Genomic DNA, 18895 nt, shown 5'->3' on the forward strand with positions numbered 1-18895 from the left:
TTTATATTGAAATGTACTTAATATTTTTGTTTATTACTGCCAAACGCGTAATTTTGTCGCGAATTTTTTATTTGATATTTTTTACCTGTTTAAAAACTGGACATTTTGCGCCTTTTTTTCTTTCTCATGTTCAGTATTATAATTCGCTGTTAATAAGTGAAATAATTCATTTCATTAATTAATTAACTAATCTGTAGGCTGATGTTATTCCCCCCCCCCATTATTTTGGAGGAGGGGATTTCTTTAAAAATTGAGTAATAGATGTAAATTTAATTTAATGGAAAAATATTACAGTACCCTGAAGGATATTTCATTTATTTAGATTTAATATTCACTGAGAGTGATTAATTAAATTTATTAATTTTAAATAATGGAATTATTTAAACAATTAAATTAAATATGCTGCTCATGTGCGCTACGAATCTTGAAAGATGTGTACAGTTGTTAACAAGTTGTTTTTATAAAAATTTGTTTGTTCTTTATTTCTAACAAAGAAATGCTAAAGGCCAAATTGTGTAATTCTTTTGAACCAAAAAAATTTAGACCTTTAAGTAATTTGAAAAAAAAACAGTGGAAAAAGTTACAAATGATTTAGATTTTTATTAAACAATATATTGTATAATCATTTTCTTATTTATAGATAAGATTAAGTCTTACGAAGAATTTTGTGATATCGCAAATGGTGCCATGACTTTGGAATTTATTGCCATTTTTAGTGCCCATAACTGGCTGATATGAATTTTATGATTTTTCATTGAATCTGATAGTAAGAATTCAATATGCGAGTTGCAGAAATATTTCTAATTACATTCTTTTTCATTAATCATAATGTAGTCGTGTGCAGCAACGTCTCAAAGTGCAAAAAATCAGCGCAAGTATTTTAATCTCTTTTTTTCTTAAAATAATAAATTTTATTTTACTAAAAACCCGAATATGAGGGGAAAAAAGTATGAAATTTGATTTTAAATTTTTGACTTCATCAAAACTTGTTTCTTTTTACAGATTGAGGTACACATTTGTTCTCATACCTGCTGCCGATGATTTCACAACAATCATGAAAATCGTGGGAAGTTCCAGATCTGCAATTGTGAATCGTTCGTGGAGAGATAAAGACATCGTTGAAATAACCGTTGAATCGGAAGATTTTGATCAAATTTATCAAACATCGAAATCGTTGAAAGTTTACAGTTATCATTCGACATATTGCATTCCATCGACAACGAAATCTCCAATCGTCGTTTCTACAACTCCAAAAAAAATCAACACAAAAACAACGAATAGAACTACAATTATTAATAGCAGAACACCAAAATCTACAGTATCAAAAAATACGACTCCAAAAATTGTTACAACAAAAAATACGACACAAAAAATTGTAACAACAAAGAATGCGAATCAAAAAATTGTAACTTCAAAAAGTGTGCCTCAAAAAACTACGAAAAGTGCGACTCAAAAAGTTACTGAAAAAAGTACATCCTTAAAAACTGCAACTCCAAAAAATGCCACATCTAAAGGCGTGGCTAAAAAAATGGAAATATCAAAAAGTGTGACTCAAAAAATAACTCAAAAATCGAAGACAGTAACACAGAAAATTAACAAAAGTGTTACACCTTCACGTCCTAGTCAAAAAGTTCAATTATCTAAAAATTTAACAAATATCACAAATTCAAAAAATGGTGATAAAATTTCAAAAAGCTTGACTCCAACACCAACATCGAAAGATCTACCAAAAAAAATTGTCAAATTAGAAAAAAAGGACAACGAAAAACTTCAGAATCAATCACCTAAAAAAGAGAAGAGAAATTCCAAACGATCTGTAAATGAAAAATACAAAAACCAACGAAAAAGAACTCACAACTGTATTCAATATGAAAATTTTCCACAAATATGGTTGGATTTAAAAAATATAATTTGTAATATTTATTCTCCAGTTTCTCGAAAATGTAAATACTGTAGAAATCGTGGTTATTTAATTACAAGACCACCTGTCGATGGTAAACAAAATTATCGTGTAACAACCACTGAAGCTGTAATATTCACTCCAATTAATCAAATTTTCACTTACCCAACAACTTTACAAATCAATCATCGTAATTGGAACATACATAAATTTTTCACTCCCAAAACAAACGAGAATTTAGACGATCCATCGAGAGTTGTTTCTAAACTGAAAATAACAAAAAATGATGATTGCGATAAAATGATAGATTGTGATGCCGATCAAAACGAGGTGGAATTAATTTATCAACAATGGGATTAAATCCTCAATGGATTCTCATTGTTTAACAATTCTATAATGTTATATAATTTTTATTTTTGCTTGTGATAAAAATTAAAAATCGTTAAACAAAATTACGAATAGTTATTATTTTACCTGAAATGATGAATAAATATTTTAATTCCCATATTTTTCAGAATTAAAATCTTTATCGTTTATAAAAAAAATCACAATTTTAATTATCAGTGTATAACGAATTTAGCTTTTTTCTTCAATTTTTTTTACTTTTTACGTTGATTAAATTTAATAATAATTAAATTTATCACTCGGCGGTATTTTAACAGTACAATTAATTTAATTATCGAGTAATCATACGGTAATTAAATTAATTGATTTAATTAATTAAATTTAGTGTATTATTATTTATCTGGTATTTTTTCTTTAAATTTTCAAAATTAATTAAATAGACGCACATTTTCAATGACATTTGGATGAAAATAATAAAAAATGTTTTTGTTTCTCGTTTATTAACAATACATTATACCTATGTACACGTGCTTCTGCAAACTTAACAATTTTTCGTTACAGAACTACGTCTTAAAAATAAAAGTTCATTCTTTAAATCTAAATTTGCCAAAATTTTTAACGAATTTAAATCCGTGACTCATTTTTATAATGTAAATTTTAAGCTAACTATCAAAACTCTGAACTCAAATTTTTAATCTGTGGACAATTTAATATTTTATTAATTAAATTAATTATTAAATTGATAATAAAATAAATAATTAATTTAAATTTTAAATTAATTCAATATAATCGGAGTATGTATTAAATAATCAATCTATCAAATAAATAATTTGTATGTGTTTCATTTACGTAGTACAAAATTTGTTAACAATAATTAACCTAATTAAACTGAAAATTACAATCATAAATCAAATTTTAATATTAAAATAACAAATGTTTAAAATCAACAAATTGATTTGTATTAAAAAGTCTACGATGATTTAAATTCGTCCAAATTTTGACTGATTCGCATTTAAAGAATACAATGAAACTGAAAATTGCAAAGTTTATCAGTAAAATAATTTTTTCCCTTTATTTCATATTTTTCACTAATTCCAAACTTTTTTCTTTTATAAATGAGAAATATTAATTATATAAACGTTAGCAATTAAAAAGGAATAATAAAAAGATCCGAGGAATAATTTTCAATTATTCTATTTCAAAGAAAATGATTATTTTTTCGATATAGAATAGAAAAATATGTGATGGAAAAAAACAAACTGCTGTTTTGTAAACATAAAAATAAAAAAAATATAAATATAAAAAAATTAAACATTGTAATTTTCAGTTTCATGAACTATTTTGTACGTGATTCTATTTATTTTAATGACGTAAAAATACCTCACGGCGTTGAGTGAGCAACTGTATATTTTTTTTTCTAGTGAGCAATTGTTGCCCATGGGCACCAAGAATTTTTTTTCTTTTGTCGATTGTCTAAAAAACTAATATAACTTAAATTCTACGATTGATAAATAAGGCAGTTCTTAAATCTTTTCTTTAAGATTTATACGAGTGTTGAACATTATGATGTATAAAAAAAAATTCAGCAGGCTAAGGTGTAGCGCATCGTTCAATGTTTTTTTTTCCTATTTTCATATTATTAAAAAAAGAGTCTATTGTAAATATATTGAAGGGGTAAAAGGATAAATATGAGTTTAGTGGAAGATAAGAGAAGATAAATTGCCAAATACTTTGGAAAAATGCAGGAGATTTTCTTTTCTAATCCTCCTTGGAAGGAAATCATTATTCTTATTTTATTTCTAGAGGCAAACTATATAAAAATAATTTTCCTCTATTTTTATCGATTTTTAATACTACTTGCGAAAATCATTTTTTAAATTCAACAAAAAAAAAGTTATTACCAAAGAAATTCTGGTTTATACGAAAAATGTGAATACAGTCGAACTTCGATAAAAGTAAAAACTTCTTTTAAAGTTTTAAGTTGAGCGTTTTAAAGTTATGAAATTTGATTCACCGAAGTTCAAATGCATCTATAAAATACGTACAAGAACGATAAAATCCATAAAGTAATAAATAAAAAAAGAAAAGAAAAACTAAAAAAATACTATAATTAAACAAATGGATTAAAAAATAAAGAAACGTAAATTAATTATAAATATTAAAAATAAACGATGTAAACTTAGTACAAAATTACAAAACAAAACAAAAAATAAAAATGAGAAAACTAGAATATCAAAAATATAAAATATTATATAAAATATAAAATATTATTAGGATTGTCACGAAAATTTTATTTTGTTTTTCCCTGATTTTCTCTTAATTTCTAGACAAAAATTTTAACTTTTTCCCTGACTCCTCTTAAAAAAAAAATTCAAAAGGAGTTCAATTATGAAAAAAAGATAATTTTTAGAAGCAACAATTTTGTTTCAAAACTTTAAGGTTGTCTATCTATTTAAAAAAGAAATTGTGGTTATCTTTCTTCAATTATTTTTAAAAATTTATAAAAATTTCAATAAAATTCCTAAAATATCCAGTTATTCTTAATAGAATTTAAAACAATTTTCAATTTTTTGCTTATATTTATAAACAAAAAGATAAATTGAGAAGATTCAATTATCTTTTAAAAATAGAATTGAAAATTGTAAAACAATAATTTTTCAGAATTTCAAATTAACTTTTTCGGAAATTCAAATTAGAAAAAAAATTTAATTTAAATCTTTCTAAAATTAACTAGATCATTAGATTAAATATGTAATAAAATTCTCTAACAAATTAAATTATTTTTAATTTAATTTCACAAAATCGTTATAAATTTGTTCATTCTGTAGTAAAATTGTTTGAAAGATTGAATTAAATTTTCTAAGAAACATAATTTTTTCAGAGTTTTTAATATAATTTTAATCAATAATTTCTTCTCAGCAATTGAAATTTCAAAAATTCTAGTTTAATTAAAACCTTCTGAAAATCAATTAATATTTAAAAATTGCAATAGTTTTTAAAAAAATCTTATTTGCTTTAAATGTTTTTAAGACTTTTTTATGCTTCTATAATGAAATTCTTTAAGGAATGTAATAATTTTACATTTGAAAATAATCATTATTTTTAATTGACTTACAAAATTTTCATTAATTTGATGATTTTATATAATGTTTTTTTCATAAATATTCAAGTATGTATTTTTAAAATTAAATTAAAATTGCTAAGAACCCTTATTTTTTCAGAATTTTGAATAACATTTTCTGAAATTTTAATTTTTTAAAATAATTTTAAATTAAAATTTTTTTTAAATTGAGTAATCAATAAAAATTTTAATTGCAATTCTTTAGAAATTAAAATAATTTAATTTTTTTTATTTTATACTTTAATGCTTACTAACAAACGTATTAATTTATTTAAGTGTGACTCTTTTTTAAAATTCAATTATTTACTAATGTTTATACACTGAGAAAACATTGGATTGATTCAAATAACCGATTAATTGACTATTATCAATTAAATATTTATTTGAATCAAATAATATTTAGTGGAGTCAATTAAATGGTATTTGAGCCAACCATTTCAGTATTTAAAGCAAATACTATTTAATTGACTCCAATAAATATTATTTGATTCAATTAAATATTTAATTGATAATAGTCAATTAATCGGTTATTTGAATCAATTAAATTTTTTTTCAGTGTAGATTAAAATGTTTTGTAAATTGAATTATTTAAAATCTAATTAAATTTTTTAATAAATTTAATTATTTTTAATTCAATTTTCCAAAATTTTCATTAATTTTATAGTTCTTTAATCAAATTTTATTAAAAATTCAAGTTTTAAAACAATTTAATTAATTTTTCCAGAAACCTAATTTTTTTAATTTGCAATACAATTCTTTAAAATTGAAATTAGTTTTTTAAATAAACATTTAATTATTAATTTATTATTTATTTCTTTATACAAATTAAAATTTTCAAGAATGGTAATTTATTGAAGTTTAATTATTTTTGAAAATTGCAACAGTTTTAACTAAAATTTTTCTAAGTTAATTATAATTGATAATTTTTAGAAGGTTATTCTAGAATTTAATTATTGGAAATAAATTTTAAAAAACTTCATTCAAAGTTTCTTAGAAACATAATTCTTTAAAAAATTTGAATTTAAAATTATTTAAAACTTAAATAATTTTTTCAATAAATATTTAATTAGTAAATCTAGAAATTTGATATTTTTTCCAGTTATTTTGATAAAATTTCCTCTGATTTTATTTTCGCCGATTTCCTTGACTTGTGGCAACCCTAATGATATATAATATAAAAATATATTATAAAATAAAAAAATACATCTTGTAAAGTAAAGAAATAAAAATTTAAAAAATGATTTTTGCCAATAGGCTCAACAATGATCTCGACAGTCCCGGCTATTTTGGCTTTTGATCCTTGGAAGACATAATAGTCAAAGTATCAAGAAAGTTTCTACAAAGAAAAACTTGATAAATTTCACTGAATCATCTCAAATTGAATCCTCAAATTCTCAAAGTTAAAGAAATCATCAAATTTTCTTATTTTTTTTTTTTTTTTGATGAAATTTAAACTTGAATCATCAAATGATATAATATAAAATGGCTGTTAAAACAATATATTCAATATTGGCAATAATCACTTGTCCAGTGCTGGCCAAGGTCAAACCTCCATCATTATGATCATGACTATGTTTATCGTGATCCGAATGATTATTATGATCATGATTGCTATGATCATGATTACTGTGATCGTGATTACTATGATTATGCTCAAATTCACTGTGATGAATGTATTCCTCATGATCTTGCACATAACCAGTATGATCATACGTATGTCCATTGCGATCATGATTGACACCATGACTCGAATTATTTCTCTCCTCATGCGCTGCCGATCTCTTTGCTCTCTCAATCAATGTCAATTTTGTATTGCCCGCTCGATGATTATTGTGAGTTATTGATGTTAATTCCGGCACTGAAATCTCCTTCGACGTGATTCGTCTACGTTCCAATTCATCATTTCGCACATCAGGAGAAATAATCGGCGGTAAATCACCTCTAAAACGTCCAAATTGTGGTGTTCGAGTGAGTAGATCAGATTTCTTTTTGGGACGTTCAACACTCTTGGGAATTGATCGCGCAAGACTGGAGTCCTTCACTCGTTTACCATCAAAAGTAATGACAGTCTCGTCATTTTTTGAATTCGATGGTAAATAGTATGAGTCTAATCGATCGGCGGCCATTTCCATGTCATCGAGATCATCGAGTCGTACTTTTGGGTAATTTTGTGTTTTCTTTTTGTTTTTTTTACCGTCACGATCAAGGGCCGTGGGAATGAACATTGGTTCGAAATTGTCCACAGAGCGAAATTGGGGGATTTCACGATCTTGGATTGATTCGATGCTTTTTAGAATTGGTTTGAAACCACCTTCGATGACTATTGAGTCGGGATTGAAACCGGTATTTCTTGCTGGTTTCATGGGGGCTAGATGAGAAATTGTTTCTGATGGTTCGATTTCAGAGACTTTTGGTTCTAATTTCGCGCGTTGCTGTTTGTTGTCGATTTTTATTAATTTGGTTACCTGATGGGGGGGTTGTTGGGATTTCACGATGGGAGTACGGTAGACGGATTTTTTCCTCTCGATAAATACGGGCGGCCTGGACATCATTGGATTGTTCATTGTGATCATTGGCGATGGCATTGGTCGACGGGGTTGAGGTGCTCTACGTAGGATCATCAGTTGCGGTCTCGGTGGTTGATGGAAGATGTGTTGTGGTGTTCTGGTGAAAAGAATGGTCTGCGGCGGTGCTTCCTGAAGGGGATAGGAATATTTCACGGGTCCAAAGCTCATGAATGTGCCGGGTTTTGAATCTGGAATGAGTTTAGATTGTTGGTTAGAGGAGAGAACCTCTTGTTCGGGTTCCATGATTGGATGGGGGGAGTGAGAGAAAACGGGAGGAATTATTGGCTCGATGGGAGATTGATGAGGGGTGGGGAATGATGATTCTTCTTTGAGACGGGGATAAGCGAGTGTGTGAATGCGAATGTCTTTGGAATGGGGCATATTCATCGCACTGGAAGGATTGAACGTTGATTTTAGATTCGTATATGATGGTAACTGCAAGCGCTCGTAAGTATCACGATGATGATCATAGGGCACATGCGTACGGGTTAGTTGCTTTATGTGTGAACCTAAATTGCTCGGGTTAGTCGCTGAATGATGCGAGAAATGACGATGACCATACGCTTGACCGTATTCTTGATGTTCTTTGAAGAATTCTGGCGCTGGTGTTACCTTGCTCGAGACACGAATACTGGCTCCACCCTTGAGATCGCCCTCCATTTCCGGCTCCGCTTCCAGTTCTGCGTATGTTTCCCGAATCTCGCTCGCCGCGCCCGCTTGATTCAAATCGCAAGAGTCGTGCACTTGGATCTTCCAACCCAGATAGCGATGAGTGAAGCACTAAAATTTCACCATCATTCCATTAACAAAAAGTTCATTCAAAAATAAAATGTTTTAAAGAATATATTTTTAAGATTATAAACCTGATAATAGACAGTGTCGGGTGTATTTTCGTCGGGAGTCCATTGCACAATTCCCGGTTCGCCTGGATCGCAAATAAGGGACAAAATTCGTTGATAGGCGCCAAATGACGCGAAATCATCGGCTAGTGGTGAATTCTGATCTGGAACCCAATTACAGAATCGACCTACTCCAGTTGGCCTGACGGTTCCCCTTTGTCGACGAACTCCGGCGAAGATTTTCACTTTCTAAAAAACACACACAAAATAAAAGTCGTACTGATCCAGAAAATAACCCAAATGAACTTCATTTTTAAGTTCAGTGTAATTTTTTTTTACCAATGAATTAAATGAAAATTCTAGACAATATTTACCGCTCTTTCTTCTGGAGTTTTGTGCAGATAACCACCGACTGGATCATCAGTGATGTAGAATGGATGATAGCGAGCGGGAATATCTGCATCATCACCTCCTTCTACCACAAAATTGTATTTTTTACCTCTCACTACATGAATCACGGGAATTAAAAGTCCATTAATGTACCAGGATATTCCCCATCCAACGTGTCCTTTAGGTCAAAGAAAAGTAATGATAAATTACTAACATAGTTCAGTACCTACTAAATTACAAAATAATTTAGAAGAATTCAAAAAATTCGAAATCACATACCAGTGATTGCTGGATATCCGTGTTTTCCGCCTGTGGGTCCCATTTGAGCGTAGAAGACTCCGTCTTCCGGTTCGTTGCATTGAATGTCGGGAATCACCCAAGCGTCTGTTTTAGGTGCTGGAGCTGGAGTTGCTGGCTGTCGTATCCTCGTGACTGCCGTAAGTTCCTGAATAACAAATTTCAAGAACATTCCTTAGTCCAAAGAATAAAATCCACTTTCAAAATGCGAAAACATTTTCAAGTTTTTCAAAATATTTTTCTTTTAAAATTAGTATTTACAAGTATTTCAAGTTAAGTTTTTCTAGTATTCACAAACTTTGCACTCGATAATTAATAAAAAAAAGTAGCTTTAAAACTAAAAAGAAGTAAAAAAGTAGCTATCGAAAAATTAAATTTGACGACTAAAAAAACTGATTTCCAGAAATGATATTAACTTCTTTCCTTATTCTGGTATTATTTCAATTTTTACATAATTTTTCTAAAATTCAAATATAATTTATTGTCATTTATTTATCTACTATTTCTAAAAATTATAAAAGTAATTTTTTAAAATTCAATATTATTTTTTAGAATTTATAAATAAAATTATTTAAAACCTTAATAATATTTTTAGGAAAATAATTAATCATTATTTCAAAAAAATATTTTAATATTATTACAATTTTATAGAAATCAAATAATTCAAATATAGCAATTTAAATACTTAAAAATTTATAAAATTGAATTTTTATAAAGAATTTGATTAAAATTTTTAAAAATAATTGAAGAATTCTTTCCAAGAATTTAATAAAATTTTAAGAAATAATTGAATTATTTTGAAAAGTGCAATTAAAATTGTATTGAAAATAATTTCAGTCCTTCGAATAATTTTAATATTTATGAAAATAATTGAATTTTTGCTAAGAAATTTTTTAATTATTTAAATTTCTGAGGAAAATTTTTAATATTTTTAAATATAATTAAATTTTTTAAAAAATTTTTTGTTAAAAATTTTAAAAATAGTTGAATTTTTTAAAAAAATTTAATTATAATTGTATTGAAAGTAATTGAATTCATATAAACAAATTTTATCAATATTATTAAAAATAATATTGATTTCTTTTGGAAAATTTTGTCAAAATTTTTCTAAATAATTGAATTGTTTCTAGAAAAGTTGATAAAATTGAAAATATTTAAAGTAATTGAATTTCAGCAAAGAATTTGATTATTTGTGAAAATAATTGAATTCCAGAAAAAAAATGTTTTAAAATTTTTGAAAATTTAATTATTTTTAAAAATTTTGATAAATAATATAGAAGTGTACAAAAATACAATTTTAATTAAATTCTTCGAAAAATTAAAAAATTTTGTTCGTCACATTTTCTTGTAAACAATTGAATTTTTTTCAAAAATGTTAATAAATTTCTATGCAAGTATAAACTATTTTAGATTTAAAATTAAAAAAATTTACAAAAATTCCTGAATTTATAATTATTTTGAAGAAAATAAATACTAATTTATTTACTTCAACTATTAGCGAGTTTAAAGTAGTGCAAATTCTCGGCGAAAAAAGAAGAAAATATCAGGGTTGCCAGAGGTCAGGGAAATTAGGGAAAAGTCAGGGACTTTTTATTAAAGTACTGGAAAAAATTTAATTTGCATGATTCATAATTAGTATTATTTTATTTGTTAATATATATTTAATTAATTATTAAAAATCTTGGATTTATAGAAGAATTTTAGTTAAAAACAATTTTAAAAATTGTATTTTAAAGAAGTTACAAATGTTTGCAAAAATTCAATTTTGTTCAAAAATTTTTAAAAATTCTAGTCAAAATTTCAATTATCTTTAAAAATAATTAAATTCTTCTCCAAAATTCAATTATTTTCATGAATAATAAAACTCATCATAGAATTTCAATTATTTTTAATACAATTTTAACCGGATTCCTCGAAAAATGTAATTCTTCTTAAAAATTTTATTAAAATTCGATTATTTAAAAATTTGTTGATAAAATTCTTTATGAGAATTCAATTTTGAGAAACATTCATTTTTTCAACAATTTTTTAATTTTTGTAATTTAAATAATTGAATTCTTGTAGAATTTTCTAATAAAAATGGTTTTAAAAATAAATTTCGGATAAAAAATTAAAAATAATTGATAATTGTTCATTTATTTTCTTTCGAAGAATTTTAATAAATTTTTTGAAATTAATTACATTTTTCGAAGAATTTACTTAAAATTGTATTAAAAATAATTGAATTCTTGCGAAGGATTTTATTAAAAGTTTTGTAATTAATTTAATTTTTTCTTTTTGAAAGATTTTATAGAAATTTAAATTATTGTAAAACATGAGTGATCGCCATCTTCATGTTTTATAATAATATTCTTAAAAGTTATTGAATATCTAAAAGGTTTAAAGAATTTTTTTAATCTCTTAATTCCTATGGAAAAATAATAATTATTAAATATTTATTTTAAATAAAACTATTGATGTTTTTGAATAATTTTCAATTACAGAAATTCGTAAATAAATGTAATAGAACATTTTTCTGAGTATCTAATCATTTTGAGAGTGAATCAGAATATTCTTTTGGTTCAGGGAAAAAGTGAAAATTTTGTCTGGAAATCAGGAAAAAGTCAGGGAAAAAGAAAATTAATTTTTGTTGCAACCCTGAATATTTTTTAGCAACACAAAAGTAAAAAAAAAGTATTCAAATAGTGTCCAGTCGTAAAGAAAGTAGTAATTATTATAGTAGATTATAGTAAATGAGTGCGAATACTGTATTCAATTTCTCATAGCGGAAAAGAAAATTGAATAAATCACCTGATTCGAAGGACTTTTATCAACACTATCCCCGTATGTTCGAGACGGTTCCTGATCAGGCATGGGACAGTTCCAGACAGGTGGTCTTCCAAATTCGATGAATTGATCAGTTTTCAGGTAATCACTGTGAAAGCTGACCTCATTCCTCTCATTGAGTGGACCAACTCCCCAGATGATCGCTTGAGATCCATTAGTCTTAATCTGACGATCTAATTCATCGTTGGCCTTCAAGGGTCTTTGATACGTCACAATACTATAACCATTCACCATCGCTGCATTCAAAAGTCTCACTGAATTTGTATTATCCTAAAACATGAATGACATAATTATCACATTGAATTTTCTTTCTACAAAACAAGTTCACAAAAAAAGGTTACAAAAAAAGTTTACAAAAAATATCTATAAAAATTGTCTTCAAAAAAAGTCTTCAAAAAAATGTTCTACAAAAACTTTTTTTTCCAAGTTGAAAAAAAATTTTAATTTAAATTTTAGAAGAAAAATTCACCACTAATTTTTTTGCGCAGTGAAATTTATTTATACTGATTTGAATTTAGAGAGTAATTTAACGAAAGTTGGTGTATTTAAAAAGTTTGATTGAAAAACTTCTATGCTGAATGGGATTCTTACTTGAATTCGAGTGTCCGGACAACTTCCACGTCCTCCGGAACATTGAGATTTGGCGTTCAAGAAGTAATCAATTGCATATCCTTGAAGAGTTTGCTTGTCCACCCAGGCAACCACTACATCTCCTCCAATCATGACACTCTTTTCAGCTTCTCCGGAGAGACCAAATGACATATACTGTCCATCTTCTAAAATTAAAAAAAATTTGTTATTTCTGAATAAAATATATACCAAAAATCAACTTTAAAATAAATATAAAATTATAAAGTGAAACTACAATAAATGAAACGAATCGATAGTGAATTTTTCGAAATCTTTTGGGGGGGTTGTTGAGAGATGAAAGTGTGTCAAGATTCGCAACAATTCAATTTTAATGAGTATTCTCAAGGCCTTTCTAATTAAATTATGAGCTATATAAATTTAGAAGTTCCTTTATTGAGGGAAAGCAGAGAACTTTTATAAAACACGTTCTATTTTGGAAAGTAGATGTGCATGTGCAACACTGTAACAAAGGTTTTTTTTTTTGAATTTATGAAAATAACTGAATTTTTGGACAGAAACATATTAATTTTTCTTAGATATTTGAATTCCTGAGTAAAAAATTTTGCTATTTCAAAAATTAAATTCTTTAGAAGAAATTGATTAACATTTTTTAAAATCATTGAATTTTTTTGAAGAATTTTAATAAAACTTTTATAAATAATTGCATTTTTGGACAGAAACATATTAATTTTAAAAAATTTAAATTCCTGCGAAAAAATTTTGCTATTTTTTAAAATAATTGAATTATGACGAAGAATTTTTTATTAAAAATTTTGAAAAATAAGTTTTAAATATTTGAATTCCTGAGAAAAAATGTTGCTATTTTAGAAAATAATTGAATTTTGATGAAAAATTTTGAAAAATAATTGAATTAGTTCAAGAAATTTAATTAAAATTGTATTAAAAATAAATGAATTTCTGTGAAAATTTTCTTATTTTTGGAAATAATTGAATTTTTGTGAAGAATTTTATTATTTATGAAAAAAATGGAATTATTGAGAAGAAATTTATAAAAAAAACTTGTAAATAATTGAATTCCTGTGAAATTTTTATTATTTATGAAAATAATTAAATGTTTGGGTAGAATTTTATTAAAATTTTTTTTAAATAATTGAATTCTATTGGACAATTTTATTAAAATAGTATAGGTATTAAAAATCATTAAATTGAGGAAAATTTTTGAAAATAATTGAAATTTTGCCAAGAATTTTATTAAAATTTTTGAAAATAATAAAATTTCAGAAAAGAATTTTATTATTTACCTATAAAGATAATTAAAACTAACTTCGGAAGAATTTGAATTATTAATATTTTTCAAAAAAACCTTTTAAAGTTCATCTAATTATGAAAATTGTAAACGCAACTCTTTTAAAATTAAATTGATTTTGAAATATTTAAGTAAAATTATTCATTAAATAATTTATTGGTAATAATTTTATGATTGTTCTTCAAGAATTAAGTTATTTATAAAGAAATTATTGGCAAAAATAGAAAATTTTGTATTAGAAATCGTGGTAATCTCATAGCCTGTGAGTCAAACAAAATAGACACATAAATTCAGAATTTTCTCATGAATTCTGAAAACCTAATTTTTTCCAGTACTTTTAATAAAAATCCCTGACTTTATCCTGATTTCCCTCACCTGTGGCAACCCTGTAATAATCGAAGACAAATTTTGCGCTAAATCAATTGAATTACAATAAAAATGAATAATAAATAAAATTTCCTCATTGTGGGGTCATATTTCAATGAACTATATTAACTAAATGTCATGTTCGTGTTTAAAGTTGAATTCGTGAAGTTTCAAGAGGTCAATCGAACTAACTCCCATCGACCTTTTCTTAGAGTAGATTCCAAAACTTACCCAGCTTGCCGACAAGTTGAATGACTATACTGTCCCCAGCAACGGCCCATCGAACTTCAAAAGCCAGACTGTCCTCAAGAACTTCGCAGTTGAGTTTCGACTGAAATCATTAATAAAATAAATCATCTTATTTTCTCTATTTTTGACATTTTTATATATTAATAAATAAAGTTCAATTAGAAATAATTTTTTTTTTCTCAAGGATTGGTAAATTGTGTACAAGGAAGAGGATTTTATTGTCATTCCAGGCCTCGGATAATACAACTTTTTCGATCTTCAATCGACGAAAGCGAATTTTTTTTGCGCCTTAAAGTCGATCCGAGGACTGTCGTTCAACTTTCAATTTTTCAATTAAAAAAAAAACACTTCATGTAAAATACTCGGAACTTTTTATATATATTCTTGAATTGAATAAAAAAGCAGTAAGTACAAAAGTACAAAAAAATGTATAAAAATTCTTATAAAATATATATTATACCCTTACTAAAAAGAATACTAGACAAATAGTACTCATTTCGTAAAATTTTTTCCCTTCAATATAAAAAAATCGTTAATGGAAAATAATGACGTCTTATTGAAAGAGTAACAGAAAATCTCTTTTTTAACAATAATACAAATTTTTTCGGGTATAAAAATAAATTTCTTTTACTAATTTATTATTTCTTTGTCTAATTTCAACATTTTCGTCTCTTTTTTTAATTGCTTAACGATTTTTTCTATATATTCAGAAAAAAATTGTACGAAAATAATTTAAAAAACCATTTTTTGTATTTAGTAATGGTAAGCGTAATATAATACTGTGTGCGAGTGCAAGTAATTTAATAAAATAATACGAGTAAATAAGCTCTTAATGAAAGACAAGAAAACTGGCCTACACTGGAAAGACTAATTTGTTTATCGACGTTGAAGCAATCGTCCATCTCTTTCGATTTTTTTTTCGTACCCTTAATAATATTTCTAATTATACTTTCAATTTTCATGAACTTTTATTTCCGTTTAAAGCCATTTTATCGGTAAAAAAATACTTTCTTAATTTAATCACAATTGTTTTTCTTTTTTAAAATTTAATCACATATCACAGTCAAAGTCATTATCACTCACTGTCGTTCCTTAATTCTTAATCGCCGAGTCCTCCAGATTCTATTTTATACTACTTTCACTTGTCCCGATCAAAGAAACGAATTTTTAATAGGAAAAATAATTAAAGTTCAAAAGTTTTTACAAAAGAATTAGTCCAGTCGAATTTTTTTTTATTTTTTTAAATTCTAATTTTGAAATATAATTCTTAATATTTTTAAATATTTCTAAAAAAAATTTTTCAATATTTAAATATTCAACTTCTGCAACAATTAAAATTTTCAAAGATTTTGATTTTAAAAACCTTTTGAATAATATCTGAAATTTCCTACTATAATAATTATAATATTCAATTATTTTCTAGAATTTTAATTTGAGTTCATTTTTAAATCAATTCTTATTAGAAAAGTTTTTTGGAATTCAATTATTTAAATACAAAAGGAAAAAACTAGAATAATTAAACATTTCTAAAATTGAATTCGCTTCAAGTTTTTAACAAAATTTTTCAAAATAATTGAATTCTTTTGACGAATTTTAATGAAATTCCTTGAAATAAATGAATTTTTCGAGGATTACAATTAAAATTTTATTGAAAATAATTGAAATCCTACGAAGAATTTTAGTATTTATAAAAATAATTGAATTTCTGCAAAGAAATATAGTAATTTTTTTTTTTTTTTGAATTTCCGAGGAAAAATTTTAATATTATTGAAAATAATTGAATTCCTCCGAAGAATGTAAATAATTTATTTCATATAGACGAAATTTTATCAAAATTATTAAAAATAATTGATTTCTTTTGGAAAATTTTGACAACATTGTTCTAAATAATTGAAAATTTAATAAAATAGTAGATATTGAAAATAATTGAATTACTGCAAAGAATTGTATTATTTCTGCAAATAACTGAATTTCTGAGAAAAATTTTATTAAAATTTTTGATAATAAATAAATTCTTTCGAAGAATTTAATTAAAATAAAAAAAAAATGAATTATTTTGTGTAATTTAAATAAAATTTTATTAAAAATAATTGAATTCTTGCGAAGAATTTTATATATTTTTTATGAAAATTTTATTATAATTTTTGATAATAAATAAATTCTTTCGAAGAATTTTATATATTTTTTATGAAAATTTTATTATAATTTTTGATAATAAATAAATTCTTTCGAAGAATTTAATTAAAATAAAAAAAATTGAATTATTTTGTGTAATTTAAATAAAATTTTATTAAAAATAATTGAATTCTTGCGAAGAATTTTATAAATTTATGAAAATAATTAAATTTTTTCGAGGAGTTCAATAAAAATTTACATTGAAAATAATTGAATTCTTTTAAACAATTTTTATCAAATTTTTTGATAATAATTTATTTTTTACGAATAAGAGTTTCAGTAAAATATTTTGAATAATTGATTTCTTTCGAAAATTTTTATAAAAATTGTATTTAAAATAATTGAAATCCTGTAAAAATTTAATTATTTCAGATAATAATTGGAATTTTGTAAAGAGTTTTATAAAAAATTTTTTTAAAAAATTGAATACTTTTGAGAAATTTTATTAAAATAGTAAATATTGAAAATAATTGAATTTCAACAAGGAACTTCACTATTTGTGAGAATAATTGTATAATAATTAGGTTTTAGCAGATAAGTGCAAAGCCTGAATATAGAAAAAATTCCAATTCTAAATCTTCCAAATTTCTTAAATATTTTTCCACAACAAAATTTTTTTTAATTCTATCAGAAATATTTCTTTCTTTGAATCGGAACAAGTGGCACAGATTATTATTCATGTGCAGATGCTAAGGAAAAAATCTACTGCCAGTCATCGGGTATACTGACACGTGTATTTTTTTTTTGTTTCGAAATAAAAAGCGTGCACTTTTTTTGGAGAACATTCTACTTATATAAATTTTTTTTTTCTTCTTTATAGAAACTATTTATTAAAAAAGCTCAATATTAAATTCTCCTTATACAATAAATATCGCACTTGCCAGTAGTAACTTGAAAATAAATAAGGAAAAGCTGGATTTACTAGCAAGATCGAATGGAAAGCTTTGTCCTCCAGAAAGTTTTCCAAAGTAGTTTGGCAAAGTTTGGGATTTGAGAGTACAGCTGTGTCACGTCCCAACATTTTTGCGACTCGATCGTATTTAACAAAAGACCATCAGTTTATTTTGTTAAAACTTTAGTCGTTCCAGACACAATAGTACAGAAACCGTATTCCATTCTAATTCCATTGTTTTCTTTTTCTTTTTCTCTATATTTGTTTTTTTTATCCACAAAATATTTTTTCAACTTCTAAAATTGCGTAATTATATTTCCAATATTTTCCAATTTTATTTCCATTATATTCTTGAATAATTATTGACTCTTTATATATTGACTCGGAAAATTAATTTTGTTTATGAACAAGTTAATTATTGGAAGTTTATTTGTTTTTTTCATCATTTATTCATTGATTCTCTATTTTCGAGGGGAATATAATTTTCCTGATGCCGCACAGTTCTTTTATTTTCATGTATAATAAATTATTTTAATCGTGTTTCTCGAGAATAATTTGATTCCTGAATAAATTTTTTCGAGACATTTGTTTACTGCGGGCAAAGAGTGTTGAATTTTCGTTTGAATAAACAAAATTTAGAGAGTCAGAGAAAGTACTTATATATATTGAAAGAAAATGTTTAGAATCAATTCTTGAAAATTAGCAAGTCTAATATAATCGACTAACAAAAGATCGTACATGTGAAAAATCTTTCGAGAATAATATCCCTTTTAGAGAATTGAAAGTCACTTCCTTATTTTTCTTACTTTCTCCACGTCTTCCTTTTTTTCTCATTAGTAATCAATTTTTCAAAAATAATCCTCCAACGTTATAAATTTCTTTTTTAACTGTTAAATTATTGTTCCTGTTTTGAACTTTCACTAACAAAAATATCAGGGTTGCCACAAAAATTTTACTTTGTTTTTTGTTTTTTACTTTTTACTTTTTTCTAACTTTCAGGCAGAATTAAGGCTTTTTTTCTGGTTCATATA

At 25.1% G+C, this 18895-nt stretch overlaps 2 protein-coding genes across 5 annotated transcripts in view; one reads left to right on the forward strand and one right to left on the reverse strand.

Annotated features, from left to right (window-relative positions):
- Positions 1–588: 588 nt before the first annotated feature.
- LOC122509422 lies at positions 589–2360 on the forward strand. Of its 2 annotated transcripts, none has more exons than XM_043623488.1 (2): positions 589–871; positions 1003–2360. In XM_043623488.1, the coding sequence occupies exons 1-2, from the start codon at positions 780–782 to the stop codon at positions 2258–2260; spliced, it is 1350 nt and encodes a 449-aa protein (XP_043479423.1). In that variant the 5' UTR covers positions 589–779; the 3' UTR covers positions 2261–2360. The 2 variants fall into 2 exon arrangements, with proteins under 2 accessions (XP_043479423.1, XP_043479433.1); XM_043623498.1 differs by having other exon boundaries at positions 591–875.
- A 4105-nt stretch (positions 2361–6465) lies between these two features.
- LOC122509448 (protein Skeletor, isoforms B/C) overlaps positions 6466–18895 on the reverse strand; it is a 92066-nt gene continuing 79636 nt past the window's right edge. For 2 of the 3 annotated variants that reach the window (XM_043623559.1, XM_043623550.1), the window contains exons 11-17: positions 14780–14879; positions 12877–13061; positions 12250–12555; positions 9442–9607; positions 9147–9340; positions 8797–9021; positions 6466–8713 (exon numbers count right to left, since the gene is read on the reverse strand). In XM_043623559.1, the coding sequence (XP_043479494.1) occupies positions 6830–8713; positions 8797–9021; positions 9147–9340; positions 9442–9607; positions 12250–12555; positions 12877–13061; positions 14780–14879 (3060 nt within the window). In that variant the 3' untranslated portion in view covers positions 6466–6829. The remainder of the gene's footprint in view (positions 8714–8796; positions 9022–9146; positions 9341–9441; positions 9608–12249; positions 12556–12876; positions 13062–14779; positions 14880–18895) is intronic. The other variant, XM_043623568.1, reaches the window with a different exon arrangement.

Source organism: Leptopilina heterotoma, unplaced genomic scaffold, assembly GCF_015476425.1.
Source record: "Leptopilina heterotoma isolate Lh14 unplaced genomic scaffold, ASM1547642v1 Lhet_116, whole genome shotgun sequence".
NCBI classification, from domain to species: domain Eukaryota; kingdom Metazoa; phylum Arthropoda; class Insecta; order Hymenoptera; family Figitidae; genus Leptopilina; species Leptopilina heterotoma.

Excerpts from the sequence above, each read along its gene's own strand:
- LOC122509422 (XM_043623488.1), top strand. The coding sequence starts at position 780 with ATGCGAGTTGCAGAAATATTTCTAATTACATTCTTTTTCATTAATCAT. Across the intron at positions 872-1,002 it reads TCAAAGTGCAAAAAATCAGC|ATTGAGGTACACATTTGTTC; the intron begins GCAAGTATTTTA and ends TTCTTTTTACAG.